Source organism: Papaver somniferum, chromosome 3, assembly GCF_003573695.1.
Source record: "Papaver somniferum cultivar HN1 chromosome 3, ASM357369v1, whole genome shotgun sequence".
Lineage (NCBI taxonomy): Eukaryota > Viridiplantae > Streptophyta > Magnoliopsida > Ranunculales > Papaveraceae > Papaver > Papaver somniferum.
In genome coordinates this window covers 89,180,366-89,201,709 of record NC_039360.1, presented here as the reverse complement: position 1 = coordinate 89,201,709, position 21,344 = coordinate 89,180,366, and the positions used below count along the sequence as shown (strand labels likewise).

The 21,344-nt window shown below is 44.7% G+C and overlaps 1 protein-coding gene across 1 annotated transcript; it reads left to right on the top strand.

Annotated features, from left to right (window-relative positions):
• The first annotated feature begins 16,764 nt into the window (after positions 1–16,764).
• LOC113356764 (protein FAR1-RELATED SEQUENCE 5-like) lies at positions 16,765–20,103 on the top strand. Its single transcript, XM_026599972.1, has 2 exons — positions 16,765–19,282; positions 19,796–20,103. Exons 1-2 carry the CDS (start codon positions 17,132–17,134, stop codon positions 19,961–19,963), a joined length of 2,319 nt encoding a protein of 772 aa, XP_026455757.1. The 5' UTR covers positions 16,765–17,131; the 3' UTR covers positions 19,964–20,103.
• Positions 20,104–21,344: the final 1,241 nt, after the last annotated feature.

The window sequence follows — 21,344 nt, the reverse complement described above, 5'->3', positions numbered from 1 at the left end:
TTGTGAGCGAAGTCCCCAGAAATCGTGCAACTCCTGACAGGAAGAGGGTCTCTGTGAACTCAGGAGGGTTGTTGATTTCCTTTGCCTCGATTTTGGAGAAGTCGTTCCTGATCTTGACGTGTGATGAAATTGGATTGATGATTCCCTTTTACCGGGCGCTCAAGAGAAACGCGAGCCTCTTCATCTATTAACGCACGTCCTGCTGAAGTGCCTGCGCCGGATGTTAAAAATATTCTTTGTCAGCACCCTCTTGGGTTGATGTGACTCTTATGGTGGCCGCTCCGTCAGTGTCTTGAAGAAATAGGTATCTCTTCCTGAGTTATAAACACGTGTGTCTGAGCCTTACGAGAACCTTTTGTCTTTTCATCAAATCAACAATGGTAAAAGGAGGTCGGCTTCTTCCGGCTCTTCCAGTATCTTGCCCTGATGGTGGAGTAGCAACGTCTCTGGTGACAGTTGGAGCTGTCATACTTAAAAAAACGTTGGGGTGGTGGAAGCGGCTCTGGTTCTGGTGATCGTAGGTGTATCGTTCAGAGATGGCACGGTTTTGATCACGGAGTGCTGGAGCCATGGTGTTGTTTCGAAGGGTGAGGATGGCGCTGCTTTGGCTGGTTTTGGAGCGGAGAAGATGGCGCTGGAAGGGTGCAAGTTGTTAGCGCTAGAAGGATGCAAGCTGCTAGCGCTGGAAAGGATGCAAGCAGCTGGCGCAGGAAAGATGCAAGCTGTTAGCGCTGGATCAGCTTGGAATGGGCGCTGGCTTGGCGTGGGCACTGGCTTGGCGTAGGCGGTGACTGTTGGCATGGCACGACGCTGGCTTGGCGTGCCTCGGACCGTTGGGCACCGTGAGGCTTGTTCTTGCGGGCTCAGTTGCCTCTTTCCATACGTAGCTCAAATAGGAAATCATTTCCTTGTTCAAATTCCAAAAGTCTTATGCCTATAAAAGGGGTTGGCTTTCCTCTTCTTTTTTTTCCGAAAGGCAAACAAAGAGCCTGATTTATGGTTTGATTTGAATTGATAGATGACTGTTATCTATGAGGGTTTTTGATTATTCTTTTGGAATGATTTGTTTTAGAATAATGTTGTTTTGGTTATGACTATAAGTAGAATAAGTACCCCAGGAAAAGCCATGAAATTGTGAATGTTGTGCGACAGTAGAAAGCACGAAATGAAACATGGGAACAATATGGCTATCGGTTTTTATCATCTCTGTGAAGATTTGAAGTAGTAGACCATGTATTTTGTCTAGGAAAGACTTACTCGGTTTTTCGGATCTCCTAACGAAAAATGAATCTTCCGGGGTGCAAGTCCGAGTTTTGTGGGAAACGCCGCTGTGATCGTGGAAAGTCCCAGTCGTCCTTGATCCACCTGATATCCGAGTCGTCGATCCCTGGTCGGATCGTTTGCTTCTAACCTATGGGAAGTCCCCAGTCATCCCTTGTCGTGTCATGACTGGTAATCGGGTCGTCCGGTAACTGAGTCATCGATCCCAGAGTGGATCGTTTGCTTCTGCCGCCTTGATGTCCGGGTCGAAGTATGAGATCGGGAATTGGAAATTGATATTATAACCGAGAGATTAATCTCCCACTGTGGTCGCCAATTGTTTGAGGGTGAAAACGGTTTCTGCTGGTTTCGGTAATTTCGTATGGTGTGGGTGAGAAACGAGCTTAAACCCTAAACAATGTACTGCAAGGGAGTAATTTAGATTCGAGAGATCAATCGGTACAAATCCGGACTAAACCAAGAAATGTCCGTTCCAGACTTGCTTCGGTCACAAAGTGAAGGAAAAGGGTTGGTTTTGGGGAGGGAAGCGAAGAGAGTGTTGAAACCAGAATAGTTGATTCTGAAGAGTAGTAGTTTGACTTGTATCATATAGTGAAAGCTAACAGATGGGAAAGCTAACAAGTGATTTCTGAGTGTTGTATGCTCCTGACCAAAACTTGTTGTTCGTGGAAATAGGTAAGACCTATTTATACAAGTCGAAGTGAAACGTACTCTGGTCTCGTAAGAAATAGAAACATATGAGTAAATGAGAGGAGGTGGTAACCATAACGCCTGGAATTGATGTTCCATAATGAAGGAAAGCGTTTCACCATTACTCCCTGTATTTACTAACCGCCTTATTCTTATGACACTGTCTTGTAACGTGCGTAGTGTACGCCGCACGTTTTAAACAGCGAAACCAATACCCTAATGAGCATCCCCCAGTTTGTGACATGTGTTGATGTCTCGAGTGTTTTCGTGGAAAACGTGTAGCATGTTTCTACATGTGGCGTGGCCAAATTATTCGGCGTTTGTAGACAAGTTGGTGCCGTGACCAAAGAATAGGCGTCGTATCCAGGTTGGTGCCGTGAACAGAGTGTTAGCATTGCAGCCAAGACATTGCCATGAGTCGTTTGGTGGCAGGTTTGTACGGATGAGATCCGCATCTCAGGAGGAAGGGTGGTCTTAGGTCGTTGCAACCCTTCGTTTGGCAACCAACAACATGGTTTAGGACCGGCATGGTTTTGGCATAATGTAGGCGCGACCAAAATTAGGGTTTTGGTAAAACTGTGATGTTTGGCTTTGGGACGCAAGTTGCCATGCGTTTGGTGGCGAACTTGGATGGCTGAGATCTGCATCTCAAATGGAAGGGTATCCGTTGATTGTTGCAACCCTTCGTTTTGCAGCCAACGACATGGTTTAGCGCCGGCATGGCTTTGGCATGTTGTAGGCGTGACCAAAATTAGGGTTTTGGTAAAACCGTGATGTTTGGATTTGGGCCGCAAGTTTCCATGAGTTCGGTGGCGAACTTGGATGGCTGAGATCTTCATCTCAGATGGAAGGGTAGCCGTTCATTTTTGTAACCCTTCGTTTGGCAGCCAGCGACATGGTTTAGGGCCGGCATGGCTTTCTCATGTTGGGACGGATGGCATGGTCTTCATGCCTCGGCGGGGAGATGCGGCTGGCACGGTATGACATTGGCACATATGGTGCGGCTGGAATGGTTGGCATGCCTTGGCGCGGAGATGTGCCTGGCACGGCATGCCATTGGCACATGTGGCGCGGCTGGCATGGTTGACATGCCTTGGCCCGGAGACGTGGCTGACATGGTTTTCCATTGGCACGGTGGTGCGGCTGGCATGGTTGGCATGCCTTGGCGCGGAGATGTGGCTGGCACCTCATGCCATTGGCACATGTGGCGCGGCTGGCATGGTTGGCATGCCTTGGCACGGAGACGTGACTGGCATGGTATGCCATTGGCACGGTGGTGCGGCTGGCATGGTTGGCATGCCTTGGCGCGGAGATGTGGCTGGCACGGCATGCCATTGGCACATGTGGTGTGGCTGGCATGGTTGGCATGCCTTGGCGCGGAGACGTGGCTGGCATGGTTTTCCATTGGCACGGTGGTGCGGTTGGCATGGTTGGTATGCCTTGGCGCAGAGATGTGGCTGGCACGGCATGCCATTGGCACATGTGGCGAAGCTGGCATGGATGGCATGCCTTGGCGCGGAGACGTGGCTGGCATGGTTTTCCATTGGCACGGTGGTGCGGCTGGCATGGTTGGCATGCCTTGGCGCGGAGACGTGGCTGGCATGCTAGCGCGGAGGCGTGGATGGAATGGTTTGCCATTGGCACGGTGGTGCGGCTGGCATGCCTTGGCGCGGAGACGTGGCTGGCATGGTTCGCCATCGGCACGGTGGTGCGGCTGGCATGCCATGGCGCGGAGACGTGGCTGACATGGTTTGCCATTGACACAGTGGCGTGGGAATTAGTGTTTGGTATGAAGGTGATGTCGGTCAATACTAAGGGTTCTGCCGTGGAACATGACACATGCAAAAAAAAACGTACCCTGGTAATTCTTACGTAGGTGTTTGAGGGTGAAAAGAATTTCTGCTGATTTCGGTAATTTCGTATGTGCGGGTGAGAAACGAGTCTAAACCATAAACAATGTACTGCACGGGAGTACTTTAGACTCGAGAGATCAATCTGTACAAATCCGGCCTAAACCAAGAAATGGCCGTTCCCGACTTGCCTCGGTCACAAAGTGAAGGAGAAGGGTTGGTTTTGAGGAGGGAAGCGAAGAGAGTGTTGAGACCAGAATAGTTAATTCTGGAAGAGTATTTGTTCGACGACTTGTATCAGAAAGTGAAATCTAACAAATGGGAAAGCTAGCAGATGATTTATGAGTGTTGTATGTTCCTGACCAAAACTTGTTGTTTAGTGGAAATAGGTAAGACTTATTTATACAAGTCGTAACATAACGTACTCTGGTCTCCTAATAAATGGAAACAACTGAGTAAAGTGGAAGGAGGTGGTAACGGGTAACGTCTGGAATTGATGTTCCATAATGAAAGGAGCGTTTCACCATTATTCCTTGTATTTACTAAACGACTCATTCTTATGACACTTTCATGTAACGGGCGTAGTGTACGCTGCACGCTGTAAACCGCCAAACCAATACCCTTTATGAGCATCCCCCAGTTTGTGACATGTGTTGATGTCTCGATTGTTTTCGTGGAAAACGTGTAGCAGGTTGCTACGTGTGGCATGGTGGCATGCAAGTAGTTGTGGCATTGCGACGTGCCAGCGGCTGTGGCATAGCGACGTGCTAGTAGCTGTGGCATGATGGCATGCCAGTATGCTCGCGCATATTTTAGGTGCGATAAAATTAGGAGTTTTGGCATAAACTATGGAATTTGGCATTGCGACCAAAAGTTGCCACAAGTTTGGTGGCAAACTTGTACGGTTGAGATTTGCATCTCAGGAGGAGGGAGGACGTTGATTGTTGCAGCCCTTCGTCTGGTAGCCAGTGGCATGGTTTAGGGCCGGCATGGCATAGTGTGGGCGCGACAAAAATTAGGTTTTTTGTGCAAACCGTGATGTTTGTATTTGGGATGCAAGTTGCCATACGTTAGGTGGCGAACTTGTGTTGCTGAGATTCGTATATCAGCAGGAAGGGCAGTCGTTGATTATTGCAACCCTCCGTTTTAGCAGCCCGCGTCGTGTATGGCTTAGGGTCGGCATGACATAGTGTGGGCGCGACCAAAATTAGGGCTTTGGTGCAAACCGTGATGTTTGGCTTTGGGCCGCAAGTTGCCATGCGTTTGGTGGCGAAATTGTGTGTCTGATATTCGTATCTCAGTAGGAAGGGCAGTCGTTGATTATTGCAACCCTTCGTTCGGCATCCAGCCTCGTGCATGGCTTTGGAATTTGTTAGGCGCGACCAAAATTAGGGTTTAGTGCAAACCTTTATGTTCGGATTTGGGCCGCAAGTTGCCATGCGTTAGGTGGAGAACTTGTGTGGCTGAGATTTGTATCTCAGCAGGGAGGGCAGCCATTGATTATTGTAACCCTCCGTTTTGGCAGCCAGCGTCGTGTATGGCTTAGGGCCGGCATGGCATAGTGTGGGCGCGGCCAAAATTAGGGCTTTGGTGCAAACCATGATGTTTGGCTTTGGGCCGCAAGTTGCCATGCGTTGGTAGCGAACTTGTGTGGCTGAGATTTGTATCTCAGCAGGAAAGGCAGCCGTTGATTATTGCAACCCTTCGTTCGGCAGCCAGCGTCGTGCATGGCTTTGGCATGTGTTAGGCGCGGCCAAAATTAGGGTTTAGTGCAAACCGTGATGTTTGGCTTTGGGCCGCAAGTTTCCATGCGTTAGGTGGCGAACTTGTGTGGCTGAGATTCGTATCTCAGCAGGAGGGCAGCCATTGATTATTGCAACCCTTCGTTTTGGCAGCCAGCGTCGAGCATGGCTTTGGCATGTGTTAGGCGCGGCCAACATTAGGGTTTAGTGCAAACCGTAGTGTTTGGCTTTGGGCTGCAAGTTGCCATGCGTTAGGTGGAGAACTTGTGTGGCGGAGATTCGTATTTCATAAGGAAGGGCATCCGTTGATTATTGCAACCCTTCGTTTTAACGTGGAAATTTAGTTGGCACGGCATGCCATTGACACATGTGGTGCGGCTGGAATAGTTGGCATGCCTTGGCGCGGAGACGTGGATGGCATGATTTGCCATTGGAACGGTGGTGCGGATGGCATGGTTGGAATGCCTTGGCGCGGAGACGTGGCTGGCATGGTTTTCCATTGGCACGGTGGTGCGGCTGGCATGGTTGGCATGCCTTGGCGCGAAGACGTGGCTGACATGGTTTGCCATTGGCACGGTGGTGCGGCTGGCATGCCTTGGTGCAGAGACGTGGCTGGCATGGTTTGCCATTGGCACGGTGGTGCGGCTGGCATGGTTGGCATGCCTTTGCGCAGAGACGTGGCTGGCATGGTTTGCCATTGTCACGGTGGTGCGGCTGGCATGGTTGGCATGCCTTGGCGCAGAAATGTGGCTGGCATGGTTTGCCATTGGCAAGGTGGTGCGGCTGCTATGGTTGGCATGCCTTGGCGCAGAGACGTGGCTGGCATGGTTTGCCATTGGCACGGTGGGAGAATTAGGGTTCGACATATACAAAGGTGATGTCAATTAATACTAAGGGTTCTGCCGTGGAACATGACACATGTATATAAAAAAAGGTACCCTGGTAATTCTTACGTAGACACGCTGATTGATTCAATAAATGCGCTATTAGTCATAGTGACGTCATGTCAGATATACGGTTTTACGATTTTAACCCTAAGCTAAAAACCGCCATCAACATTAAGTCCCCTGCTTAGCTCGGAACAGGAGTATTGTTGCGAGGTAAGTATAAAATGGTGACAGACAAGGACAAAATCGAAGCAGCGGGTCATAAAAGATGGTTAGGAAGATTCGTCTAACCTTTTTCGAGAATGTTTGGAGAGTTCGTGATTTTTGTGTAGGCGGCCTTGCATGAATTCTACTTGCGTCGTTACTGGCCAGACCATGAAATGGTAGAGGCGGTTACTGGTTGAGATGCACATTGTCAGATTGGTTTGGTCACGCGTCGTCTTGGCTGGGCTAGGGTACGCGGAGACGTTGTCTTAGTGAGCTATCGGCGTTGGTCGGCTTGGAATGGCTTGAGCGCGACTTGGTTTGGCTTGGCTCGGGCGTGACTCGACTTAGCTTGGCCCGGCTTGGCGTGACTTGGATTGGAGTGGAGCATCAGGCGTTGCGCGGCTTGGAGTGGAGCTAGCTTGAGTTCCTTTTAAGGATGATGACCGGCTTCAGTTCCGTGGAATGAGGCAACTTTGTCTAAATTAGGGTTTGGCATGCAGAAACCCTAATTAGCGCCCTTTACTAGAATCGTTGTAGAATTCTAATACGAACTCGGATTTTGACGGTCCGCCCCTCCATTTCTATCGGAAAAGAATTTCCTATCTCCTGATGAGGAAATATTTAGGTTCTGAGCTCGTTTAGGAGGTGAAAACAGCCCGACAGTAAAATTCAGGAAGAATTCAGGAGGGATGCTGCGGGCCCGAGGTGGCATAGTCGCGCCCAATCATCTATTCATGTAGAAAAAAGGAATCTTCACTTTGTTCAAACTCTAGAAACTCCGTCCGCATGAAAAGAGGTATCGACCCTCTTATGTTGCTCGTCTGGATCTGTGCTTTCGTCAGCAGTGTCTCTCTAGTGGATTCCAAAATTTACCAAAACTCCACTGCATTCTTGGGATGGATGGATAAAATATATGCTCGACAATGATCATGTCAGGGTTAGTCTTGGAGATTGCGGTTGCGTTGTCGGTCCATCCTTCATTTTAGGTTGTTCAGTGCCTGGGCCTCCTGATCGCGATGATGATATGCCATGGATGATTGCATGGTAGAAATCTTCCGAAGCCACGAGATGAAATAGATGAGTTGGGAGACATTCTGCTGCCGATGTGCTCCTATCAAGTCTTCAAGGACTTTGCCCCAGGAGACACCCTTCGAACCAACTTCTGAATCTTGGACTATCGTATGAAATGGGATGCTGTGAGCAGTCCCCGGTTATATTTTTGTTAGATCCGATGGAATGTACGAATATGTGAATGTATATTTGCGGCGTGCTTTTGGAGTCTTCGATGCACATGTACGGGTTCATGTTGAGAAATTCCTGCGGCTCGTAAAACTTCGGCAGTGATGATGTTGAAATCAGAAATAACCAGGTTGAGGGGAGTGAAAGCGTCCCGTGCTGGTAGTCCCATTGTGTAGCCTACTTTCATTGCATCACCTTGAATCCATGTCCACGAGATTTGATACAAGCTTATTGTACTCTTCTGGATGTGTTGCTGGGATGCACATGGACGAAATATTCTGGATAGCGAAGAGGTAGGAATGAGAGAGTTATATTGTTTATCGTGGCTCCCTCTGTTTCTTCAAGAAAATATTTCAGCCGCGTATCTTGAGTCATCTCATGAGTCTTTGATGGCCGTCGGGATGGACTGCGATGAGCAGTCCCCGGTCGCATCTTTCTTTAGTTTCTGAAGTTGTTTTCCTCTAAGCAGGCTTGGGATCCGTCGCGGCCTTGTAAAGTGTTGAAGGCGTCTTCTAGACAGAGAGGTGATGATATTCTTGCGCCACACCCTTGAATAGTAGATGAACTTGTTGTGTCTATGGCCTTTTGGTTGACAGTGTCTTCTGAGCTTTGACAGTGAAGGGGTTCCGTGTAGATCTTTGTAGTGATTGCTGCCGCGGTGAAGCTCTGGCTGGTATCAACAAATGACCAACAACAATTCTTGGTAGCAGATGTAATCATAAGAGACTACATTGTCGTGGGAACAATGTAGGTTGGCTAGAATTGTATGGGAATCCATGAAAGTAAAAGGATTGGCTGGATGCATAAGCGAGCAAACTGTCCATGGTCACGAGTTTTAGCAGGATGGATCAAAAGGTGGACATGACTACGAAGATTGACTGGATGCGATCATGATCCTTGACATGGGGAATGTGGTGGCACGACCCTTTGCAGGAAGGAGTGGTGTTGAAGCGACTTCGGCTCTTGGAGAGGACGTTGAAACTCAAGGAGCCAAGTGCTGAAGCTTCAGCTTCGGATCCCAGAGCATCTTATAGAGAGAACGCTGAAGCGGAGCGGCTGTTGGAGCGAACATTGAAGCAGAGCGGCTGTTGAAGCGGACGTTGAAGCGGAGCCGCTGCTGGAGAACGTTGAAGCGGAGCCACTTCTGGAGAGAACGTTGAAACGGTTCCTTGCACCTCTCAGAGCCTTGACGGTTACCATGTTGAAGTCGGAGACCGCGTTCTGTCAAAATCGACATCCCTCAAGTGAACAGAGGTTAGGAGTCCCCAGTTCCATCTATCGATCGTGCTTTCCAAGAGAGGTTGGGGTTTGGGAACGGCTTCCCTGGATGGAAACACCTGCTTGCCTGATGCAGTGCGGTTGAGGGATGCAAATATGTCTTGACGCTACGCCTTGGAGAATATAGAATCTCACATAACTGTTTCATCATAGACTGCACGACTTTGTGGGCGAAGTCCCCAGAAATCGCGCAGCTCCTGACGGGAAGAGGGTCTCTGTGAACTCAGGAGGGTTGTTGATTTCCTTTGCCTCGATTTTGGAGAAGTCGTTCCTGATCTTTACATGTGATGAAATTGGATTGCTGATTCACTTCTACTGGGCGTTCAAGAGCAACGCCAGCCTCTTCATCTATAAACGCACGTCCTGCTGAAGTGCCTGCGCCAGATGTTAAAATTATTCTTTGTCAGATCCCTCTTGGGTTGACGTGACTCTTATGGTGGCCGCTCCGTCAGTGTATTGAGGAAATAGGTATCTTTTCCTGAGTTATAAACACGTCTGTCTGAGCCTTACGAGAACCTTTTGTCTTTTCATCAAATCAACAGTGGTAAAAGGAGGTCGGCTTCTTCCGGCTCTTCCAGTATCTTGCCCTGATGGTGGAGTAGCAGCGTCTCTGGTGACGGTTGGAGCTGTCATACTTGAAGAAACGTTGGGGTGGCGGAAGCGGCTCTGGTTCTGGTGGTCGTAGTTGTATCGTGCAGAGATGGCACGGTTTTGATCACGGAGTGCTGGAGCCATGGCGTTGTTTCGAAGGGTTTGGCTGGTTGTGGAGCGGAGAAGATGGGGATGGAAGGGTGCAAGCTGTTAGCGCTGGAAGGATGCAAGCTGCTGGCGCTGGAAGGATGCAAGCTGCTAGCGCTTGAAAGGATGCAAGCTGCTGGCTCCGGAAAGATGCAAGTTGTTAGCGCTGGATCGGCTTGGAATGGGCGCTGGCTTGGCGTGGGCGGTGACTGTTGGCCTGGCACGACGCTGGCTTGGCACGGCGCGGACCGCTTGGCACCGTGAGGCTTGTTCTTGCGGGCCCAGTTGCCTATTTATATTCGTAGCTCAAATAGGAAATCCTTTCCTTATTCAAATTCCAAAAGTGTTATGCCTATAAAAGGGGTTGGCTTTCCTCTTTTTCTTTTTTTTTTCGAAAGTCAAACAAAGCGCCTGTTTTATGGTTTGATTTGAATTGATAGATTATTGTTATCTATGAGGGTTTTGAATTATTCTTTTGGAATGCTTTGTTTTAGAATAATGTTGTTTTGGTTATGACTATAAGTAGCATAAGTACCCCAGGAAAAGCCATGGAATCGTGAATGTTGTGCGACAGTAGAAAACACGAAATGAAACATGGGAACAATATGGCTATCGGTTTTTATCATCTCTGTGAAGATTTGAAGTAGTAGACCATGTATTTTGTCTAGGAAAGACTTACTCAGTTTTTAGGATCTCCTAACGAAAAATGATTCTTCCGGGTGCAAGTCCGAGTTTTGTGGGAATGCCGCTGTGATCGTGGAAAGTCCCCAGTCGTCCCTGAGCCACCTGATAACCGAGTCGTCGATTCCTGGTCGGATCGTTTGCTTCTAACCTCTGGGAAGTCCCCAGTCATCCCTTGCCGTGTCATGACTGGTAATCGGGTCGTCCGGTAACTGAGTCATCGATCCCAGAGTGGATCGTTTGCTTCTACCGCCTTGATGTCCGGGTCGAAGGATGAGATCGGGAATTGGAAATTGATATTGTAACCGAGAGATTAATCTCCCACTGTGGTCGCCAATTGTTTGAGGGTGAAAACAGTTTCTGCTGATTTCGGTAATTTTGGATGTATGGGTGAGAAACGAATCTAAACCCTAAACAATGTACTGCACGGGAGTACTTTAGATTCGAAAGATCAATCTGTACAAATTCGGCCTAAACCAAGAAATGGCCATTCCAGACTTGCTTCGGTCACAAAGTGAAGGAGAAGGGTTGGTTTTGGGGAGGGAAGCGAAGAGAGTGTTGAGACCAGAATAGTTGATTCTGGAAGAGTAGTTGTTCGACGACTTGTATCAGAAAGTGAAACCTAACAAATGGGAAAACTAACAGATGATTTCTGAGTGTTGTATGTTCCTGACCAAAACTTGTTGTTTAGTGGAAATAGGTAAGACCTATTTATACAAGTCGTAACATAACGTACTCTGGTCTCGTAAGAAATGGAAAGGGCTGAGTAAAGTGGAAGGAGGTGGTAACGGGTAACGCCTGGAATTGATGTTCCATAATGAAAGGAGCGTTTCACCATTAATCCTTGTATTTACTAACCGACTCATTCTTATGACACTTTCATGTAACGGCCGTAGTATACGCCGCACGCTGTAAACCGCCAAACCAATACCCTTTACGAGCATCTCCCAGTTTGTGACATGTGTTGATGTCTCGAGTGTTTTCATGGAAAACGTGTAGCAGGTTGCTACGTGTGGCATGGTGGCATGCCAGTAGTTGTGGCATAACGACGTGCCAGCGACTGTGGCATAGCGACATGCTAGTAGCTGTGGCATGGTGGCATGCCAGTATGCTCGCGCATATTTTAGGCGCGGCCAAATTAGGAGTTTTGGCATAAACCATGGAATTTGGCATTGCGACAAAAAGTTCCCACAAGTTTGGTGGCAAACTTGTACGGCTGAGATTTGCATCTCAGGAGGAGGGAGGCCGTTGATTATTGTAGCCCTTCGTCTGGTAGCCAGTGTCATGGTTTAGGGATGGCATGGCATAGTGTGGGCGCGACCAAAATTAGGGTTTTGGTGCAAACCGTGATGTTTGGCTTTGGGACGCAAGTTGCCATGCGTTAGGTGGCGAACTTGTGTTGCTGAGATTCGTATATCAGCAGGAAGGGCATTTGTTGATTATTGCAACCCTCAGTTTTGGCAGCCCGCGTCGTGTATGGCTTAGGGCCGGCATGACATAGTGTGGGCGCGACCAAAATTAGGGTTTTGGTGCAAACCGTGATGTTTGGTTTTGGGCCGCAAGTTGCCATGCGTTAGGTGGAGAACTTGTGTGGATGAGATTCGTATCTCAGCATGAAGGGCAGCCGTTGATTATTGCAACCCTCCGTTTTGACAGCCAGCGTCGTGTATGGCTTAGGGCCGTCATGGCATAGTGTGGGCGCGACCAAAATTAGGGTTTTGGTGCAAACCGTGATGTTTGGCTTTGGGCCGCAAGTTGCCATGCGTTAGGTGGTGAACTTGTGTGGATGAGACTCGTATCTCAGCAGGAAGGGAAGCCGTTGATTATTGCAACCCTTCGTTCGGCAGCCAGCGTCGTGCATGGCTTTGGCATGTGTTAGGCACGGCCAACATTAGGGTTTAATGAAAACCGTGATGTTTGGCTTTGGGACGCAAGTTTCCATGCGTTAGGTGGCGAACTTGTGTGGCTGAGACTCGTATCTCAGCAGGGAGGGCAGCCGTTGATTATTGCAACCCTCCGTTTTGGCATCCAGTGTCGTGTATGGCTTAGGGCCGGCATGGCATAATGTGGGCGCGACCAAAATTAGGGTTTTGGTGCAAACCGTGATGTTTGGCTTTGGGCCGCAAGTTGCCATGCGTTAGGTGGCGAACTTGTGTGGCTGAGATTCGTATCTCAGCAAGAAGGGCGGCCGTTGATTATTGATACCCTTCGTTCGGCATCCAGCGTCATGCATGGCTTTGGCATGTGTTAGGCGCAGCCAAAATTAGGGTTTAGTGCAAACCGTGATGTTTGGCTTTGGGACGCAAGTTGCCATGCATTAGGTGGCGAACTTGTGTGGATGAGATTCGTATCTCAGCAGGAAGGGTAGTCGCTGATTATTGCAACCCTTCGTTTTGGAAGCCAACGTCGAGTATGGCTTTGGCATGTGTTAGGCGCGACCAACATTAGGGTTTAGTGCAAACCGTGGTGTTTGGCTTTGGGCCACAAGTTGCCATGTGTTAGGTGGCGAACTTGTGTGGCTGAGATTCGTATCTCAGAAGGAAGGGCAGCCGTTGATTATTGCAACCCTTCGTTTTAGCGTGGAGATGTAGCTGGCACGGCATGCCATTGGCGCATGTGGTGCGGCTGGCATGGTTGGCATGCCTTGGCGCGGAGACGTGGCTGACATGGTTTGTCATTGGCACGGTGGTGTGGTTGGCATGCCTTGGCGCAGAGACGTGGCTGGCATGGTTTTCCATTGGCACGGTGGTGCGGCTGGCATGGTTGGCATTCCTTGGCGCAGAGACGTGGCTGACATGGTTTTCCATTGGCACGGTGGTGCAGCTGGCATGGTTGGCATGCCTTGGCGCAGAGACGTGGATGACATGGTTTTCCATTGGCACGGTGGTGCGGATGGCATGGTTGGCATGCCTTGGCGCAGAGACGTGGTTGGCATGGTTTGCCATTGGCACGGTGGGAGAATTAGGGTTCGGCATATACAAAGGTGATGTCAGTTAATACTAAGGGTTCTGCCGTGGAAGATGACACATGTATATAAAAAAAGGTACCCTGGTAATTCTTACGTAGGCACGCTGATTGATTCAATAAATGCGCTATTGGTCATAGTGACGTCATGTCAGATATACGGTTTTACGATTTTAGCCCTAAGCTAAAAACCACCATCAACAGTAGGCATGTTGGATGATTCCATAAATGCGCTAGTGATGTCATGTCAGATGTAAGGTTTTACAATTTTAACCCTAAGCTAAAAACCACCATCAACAACCGTGAAGTCTAAAGCTCAACTACACACTTTTATGCTAATCCGAGACATATCTATAAGTAGACTAGAAATCAAGTATATAGTTTTGATCAACTGAACTTGACAAACAAGCTTGAGATAGTAACTCTTGCGAGTTTAACCGAGCAGTGCTCTAACAGGGTCATATGATACGGAGCTGGAACATTAGAGGGCTTAGGAAAGACGATAAAATTGCATCAATCAGGAATGCAACTAGAAGGAATAATGTTACTATTTGCACAATTCAGGAAGCAAAGAAAAAGTCAGTGAATGAAGCTTTGGTTAGGTCACTTTAAGGTAATAAAAATTATAATTTTCTGATTCAACCATCGATTGGTGCATATGGAGGTATCATAATCATGTGGAATGAAGGTGTTCTACAAATGGATGATTATTTAGCAGGGGCTTTCTTACTCACTATAAGATTCAGAAACATTTATGAAAAATTATATTGGAATTTCACTTTTGTGTATGTTACAAGTCTAAAAGAAATTAGAAAAGGAGATCGTATCTCTCATTTTTGTTCATTATGGTTGTGGAACTGCTTTCATTAATTATTAAATAGGCAGCGGAAGCAAGAGTGCTTTCTGGTTTTCAAGTCACAGAAAATGGTACTACCATCAATCACTTACAATTTGTGGATGATTTAGTGGTCTTTCTAGATGATTCAGAGAAGCAATTAGTGAATCTGAAAAATATATATTTTATTCGCTTTTGATCTTGTTGATGGATCGAAAGTTAACTTTAGGGAAAGTGCGATATTTGGTATTGGGGAAGCTATAATGGTGTCAATTGTGCTAATACTTTTGGTTGCTAACTAACTAATTTTCTGATTAACTATCTAGGAATCCCGATGGGAAGTAATTCAAAATTATGTAGAGTAAATTAGGAACTACGTAAATTATATGAATAAGGGCACCTGAGAAGAACTGGTATTTCAAACTATCTAAAATACCCTAGGTTTGACCGTTTTCGTCCCGTGGATACATGCTAGCCGTGAATTTCTCTCCAATAAGATATGACATAAAAACCCATGAGTTTGCTGAGTTTTAAGGGGTTGGACTGAGTCTACCCAAGTCCATTGAAACTATAAATTAACATGAACCCACTATTCCAAATTGACAAATTTGAAACCAATAATAACAATTTGATCTAATTATAAATCAAAACATGAATCAACTGTGTGAAATGAATAACAAGAAACTCACATTAAAAAATACATATTCTTCTACAGTTTTCAACGAAACAAAATAAAAATTAACAAAAGAAATAAATTAGAGTTGATTTACATGTGTTTACAGCAGAATAGATTAAAGTTCTTATTCAAAACAAAGACATGTATGATACTATTTACATTTCCTCTTTGAGACCAGACTTGAAATAAAGTTCAGGATTTGACTGAAAATCAAAATTTAATCAAGATCATATCCCAACCTTTAAGGAATTTTTTCTCAAAATGTTCCAAATCAAGAACAAACCCTAATTTTTGGGGATTTTTTTCTCTCAAATTACTTCTGTTTAAAACAACCATTTTGCATGAATGTGATCAAAACTAGAGAATGATTTGAAAACTTAGCCTTTCATATGAGTATATTTGTTGAATCTTTATACATCAAATAACAATGAGTCAAAAAGAAATCATTATACTCTTCAGCTTAATCCAAATCTTAATTTTTTTAATATCTAAAAATTTTCCTTATCCATTATCCTTTCTATTAATGGTGGCATATTAAAATATCAGTTGTTGATTCAGGGATATTTTAAGATAATTCCCATAATCAAACCTTAAAATTTATGATATAAATGTTTTTTTGAGTTTACCTGCTAAACGATTTAGTGATATAGCTTTCTCCCCGTATTAATTGTTAATACTAGTAACTTGCCTCCTAAGCAATAATTTTCGTCAATTTTTTATTTTTTGAAGGTCACAACCATTCTCGATTATGGCCATAGAAAAAGCGATAGGAATCCATTGGACTAAATGGTGGCTCCCAACTGTGTATTACTGCATTTCATACTTGGGCTGGGTGCTATGGTAATTCAATATTCAGCCTAAAACCCGTTACAAAAGCGTTGTATTTTCCCTGATTCAACATAATGTTCAAGCATTTGCTTGGATGCTATCTTGAACCAACACATGAATGTGGCGTTCAGCAGCATATCCTGGGAGAATATGCTTCCGAGCATCTAATGGTAAGGTGCCTAACGATTAACCATAAGGCGCCGCACCTGAGTGCCGAACCATTGGACGCTGGTGTTAAATATTTGTTTGTCCTTGTTTTAAGCTATACCCCGTATACACTCATACGAAATATGTTCACATACCTTGTTCTTGTTTGTGTATGAAGATCGGGCAAAATAGGTTCAAAAGAACCACAATGACCACAAACAAATACCCCTTCTAATTTGTTTTCAAACAACTCAAGATGACCACACAAATACCCCTTCTAATTTGTCTTCAAACAACTCAAGATGACCACACGAATCATACATGCAAACCTAAGTTTTGTGGAGTAAAAAAGAAGAAAAAGTAAAATGAAATGAAGATAAAGTTTCTGTTGGTTTAGGGGAAATTTAGGAGCGACTAACCATTTGACACTTTGACCGAATTTGACGCTCAGTCAGAAACCCCAAATGGTTAGACGCTAGACGTCTAATGGTTCGACGCTTTTATAGGGAATGTTGAACCACCGTAGGGGTACGGAGGTGGCTCAGAATGACGTGGCACCATCTTGTATCTTGAATGACCATAACACTCGTCACTCGGCCTTAGGGGGAAACCCTAATCGAGACAATCGAATTCCACCCACCGAATAACCGATCCGACAGTCATAAGATGTTCTCGCAATCTAACCATCTATTAACTCTCCATACATGGTCATGTAAAATACCGGATAATACCCTGAATTCACCTAGTTCGTCTCTCTCTCCTCCTCCCCTCTTTCGCTGCGAGTCTACTTCCACAATCAAACTCAAGAACCCTAACAGAACCCTTATTGCAAAATTGGGTGATTTTTTTAGTCAACAGACTCGTCTATTGAATCAATTCGAACCCTTTTCTTCGTTTCCTGTAATCACTCCAGACAAACCCTAAAATATCCTCGCCAATTTTGTCGTGAAGAAAACCAAGTGGAGCTTGATCAATTGATGGTTAGTTTTTACAGTTACATATATTTATTCTTCTTATAATGTCTTAGTTTTTGTTAATTCCATAGAAAAAACCCTAGAGCAGGAGAAAACTATAGTAAGTTATTACTAATGGAGTTCGAACCGTTGAATATGGATAACGAAGGTTTTGAGATAGATTTAGCTTTAGGAGACGATGCAGTTGATATTGTTCATCCTGTTGATGACGAAGAAATGGTTGATAGTTCAGCAAGTAGGGAATATTACATTCCTGAAGGAGATACTAATCTTGAACCTTATGAGGGTATGGAATTTGAGTCTGAAGAAGCAGCTAAAGCGTTTTATAATTCGTATGCTCGTCGTGTGGGATTTAGTACCCGTGTTAGTATGTCTAGACGATCAAGGCGAGATGGGGCGATAATTCAAAGATCATTTGTGTGCGCCAAAGAAGGTTTTCGTGTAGATAGAGAAAAGCCAGGAAGTGATGGTAAGGTTAAACGACCTCGTGCTGTAACTAGAGTAGGATGTAAAGCTATAATGGCTGTAAAGATACAGAATTCTGGGAAATGGGTTGTATCTACATTTGAAAAAGAACATAATCATGAATTGGTTCCCCCTGATAAAGTTCATTGTCTGCGTTCTCATAGACATGTATCAGGTGCTGCAAAAGCTCTTATTGATACATTACAGGGAGCTGGTATTGGTCCCAGTGGAATAATGTCTGCTTTAATTAAAGAATACGGTGGAATTAGCAATGTTGGATTTACAGAGAGAGATTGTAGAAATTATATGAGAAGTAGTCGGCAGAGGACTCTTGGGGGTGATACTCAGATTCTTTTGGATTATCTGAAGCAGATGCAAGCTGAAAATCCTTCATTTTTCTATGCAGTGCAGGGCGATGAAGAGCAGTATATGAGCAATATTTTCTGGGCTGATGCAAAAGCCAGGATGAATTATGCTTTTTTTGGTGATACAGTGACTTTTGACACAACTTTCAGAACTAATCGGTATAGGTTGCCATTTGCTCCATTCACGGGAGTAAATCATCACGGACAACCCGTCTTGTTTGGTTGTGCTTTGCTTATAAATGAATCAGAAGCTTCGTTTATGTGGCTATTTAAGACATTCCTTACTGCAATGTCAGGTCAACCTCCTGTATCAATTACTACTGATCATGACAGGGTTATACGCTCAGCCATCACCCAGGTATTACCGGACACCCGTCATCGTTTCTGCAAGTGGCACATCCTCAAAGAAGCCCAAGAGAAGTTGTCCCAGGTATTTCTTCAGCACCCACATTTCGAAGCAGAATTTCACATGTATGTGAACCTGACCGAGTCAATTGAGGAATTTGAATCTTGTTGGTTGGCTCTGATAGATCGTTATGATCTGAGGGATCATGAATGGCTTCGATCTGTATATGCTGATAGGCGGCAATGGGTCCCTGTGTACCTGCGTGACACATTCTTTGCTGAAATGTCCATAACGCAGCGTAGTGACAGTATAAACTCATATTTTGATGGGTATGTGAATGCATCGACGACCCTGCAGCTATTTGCTAAGCAGTACGAGAAAGCCCTTGAGCATCGGTATGAGAAAGAAGTAAAAGCAGATTATGAAACTATTAATACTACCCCTGTTTTGAAGACCCCGTCACCTATGGAGAAGCAAGCGGCAGAGCTTTACACGAGGAAGTTATTTATAAAATTCCAGGAGGAGTTGGTAGAGACCCTTACTTTCTCAGCAACGAAGATGGATGATGATGGACCAATGACTACTTATCGAGTGACCAAATTTGGGGAAGATCACAAGGCTTACTTTGTTAGGTTGAACGCCCTCGAGATGAGAGCAACTTGTAGTTGTCAGATGTTTGAGTTTTCTGGTCTTCTTTGCAGGCATGTTTTGACGGTCTTTAGAGTGACGAATGTTCTTACTCTCCCTTCTCATTATATTCTGAAAAGGTGGACTAGGAATGCCAAGAGTGGTGTTATACTAGAAGAACGTTCTAGTGATCTGTTGATTAGTTGTCGGGAATCTGCTACTGTACGCTACAATAATTTGCGTCACGAGGCTTTGAAATATGTAGAGGAAGGGGCAAAGAGTATGGACGTCTATACGGTTGCAATGGAGTGTCTTCAAGAGGCTGCAAAAACTGTTGCTTTAGCAAAAAAGAACGGTGGAAGACTACCTATAGCAAATGGAAGTAGCGGAGCTGAGGGTGTTACTGATGGAAGCTTCAGCAGTGGAGGTCTACAATGGGGTTCCGGAGAACCTTTGTCGGGGGTGAGTTGATTTTTCTTAATTTAGTTTCAACTTGTACCTTTTTTAAAAATTCCATATCTTCGCTGTTGTCATTAATTGTTTTCACATAAGCTATTTGTATAGTTCTTAAAATTTATCATTTGTTATGGTAGAATACCAGTTATCATCGAGCTTCTAATTTAGATAATTTAGTGAGTTCCCTTTTCTGATTGTGTTCACCAGAACTAAACTATTTATGGTTTTGTAGATCAGGTTTCATTTCTTAGTTCTTCCAATACAGATGTTTATGTACCTTGTTATGTTAACATCTATAGTTAACGTTCCCGTTTTTGAAATTTGGTCATGTAACTCCTGTAACTATTTTACTGATAAATGTGTTTCTGTTTGACCACGTAGAATGGAAGGTTTTACTCTCAGATTTTTTAACGTGGTTGTTTGCTTTTGAACACCCCGTACATATTCAATTTTACTGATGTTCTCTTTTCCTATATCGAGTAGTTAGTAACAATGACTAATGTGCACATATTTTTGTAGGATGAAAAGGACAAGAAGATTCAGGAGTTAAACTATCAACTAAGCCGTGCAAGTCGTAGGTGTGACGTGTACCGAGCAAACTTGCTAACGGTTTTGAAAGATATCGAAGAACAGAAACTACAATTGTCCGTGAAAGTTCAAAATATAAAGATTGGTATGAAAGAGTGAGGTGGTTAGTTAGTAATCCATTGTTCCCAATTTTATTTTATTATTATGATAGTTTAGGCACAGTGTGATTGGCGACGTGTTTTTTTTCTACTGAAAGTTAAATCTTATATCTATCAAAAGGAAAATTACATGAGGCTGTCTATACTGTTGGCTGCCCTTATCTCAGTGTTAGGAGCTGAATCATGGGTATCTTCCATCCTCAGATTGAAAAGCAAATACATTCGAACTTAAAAGCGGGAAGAAGAAAACTAGGCATCTGTCTCCAATGGGGTTTATGAGGACTTGTTTCCTTGCCTGCTTTGCCAAAACATCTGCCACTTGATTGCTACTCCGATGATTAAGAAAAAAACCCAAAAATGGACTATAAGACTTCAGAACCCTTAAAGCTTCAGAGATTATGGCTTGGTTTCTCCGCTGAATCATGTTTGCTTGACCTTGTGCAAACTCAATTACTCTCTTGCAATCTCCTTCAATCCAAAAGTGCTGAATGTCCATGACTGCTGCCCAAAGTGCTGTTTCTAGCAAAGTAAGTGCTTCCGCCTCCTCAGGACTGGAGCCATCGATAGTCCCAAATCGAGCTTGGACAGTTGTATCTGAATCAGAACGGAGAATTAGTTCATAACTTGCAGGAGAAAATTCATCAATCCAAGATGCACCAAAATTTGTCTTGAATAAAATCAGGTGGTTTCCATCTTTTGCGGTTGTTTGAGTTTAAGTTTCAGGAAGGTACTGAGGATATTCCAAAAGCGTTTTGGCTCAGTCCATTATCAGAAGAAGCATATATATTCAACAGAGAAGGAGATCAAAAATTCAGATGTCTTAGGATTTCAAGTGAAGTCTGCAAACTAGTTTTTGATTTTTCCTGAAAAATTCTCATACGCCTTTCCTTCCAAATCAACCAGCATTTGCTATCAGTTTCAATTATGTTATTATCTGTTTTACCTGCAATCCAATTAGTATAAATTCATAAAGGAGAGGTCCGAGTTAAGATTGAAATCCACACATGCCAAAGGGGTAACATCCAAACTGATTTTGCAAAAGAACACTAAAAAAACATATGCATTAGTGATTCACATGAATTATTACAGAAGATACAGTGTAGATCAATGTTGTTTACGTATTGACCTAGTTTTTACTAACCGATAATGCATTATGAATGCATTTCCATAGAAAATCTTGATTCTCTGTGACACATTTAGCTTCCAAAAGGCTTTCCAAAAAGCAACAAGAAAACGTGTATGACTTGTTCGTTCATTGTTTTGAAGCATTTTAAAGTTAAAATTCCACTTTTCGTCAGAAGCCATCTTAGAGTGTCTTTCTTCAGAATCATTTTAGTATTTTATCGGATATACTAGTAGGAAAGTTATTCATAACTCTTTCT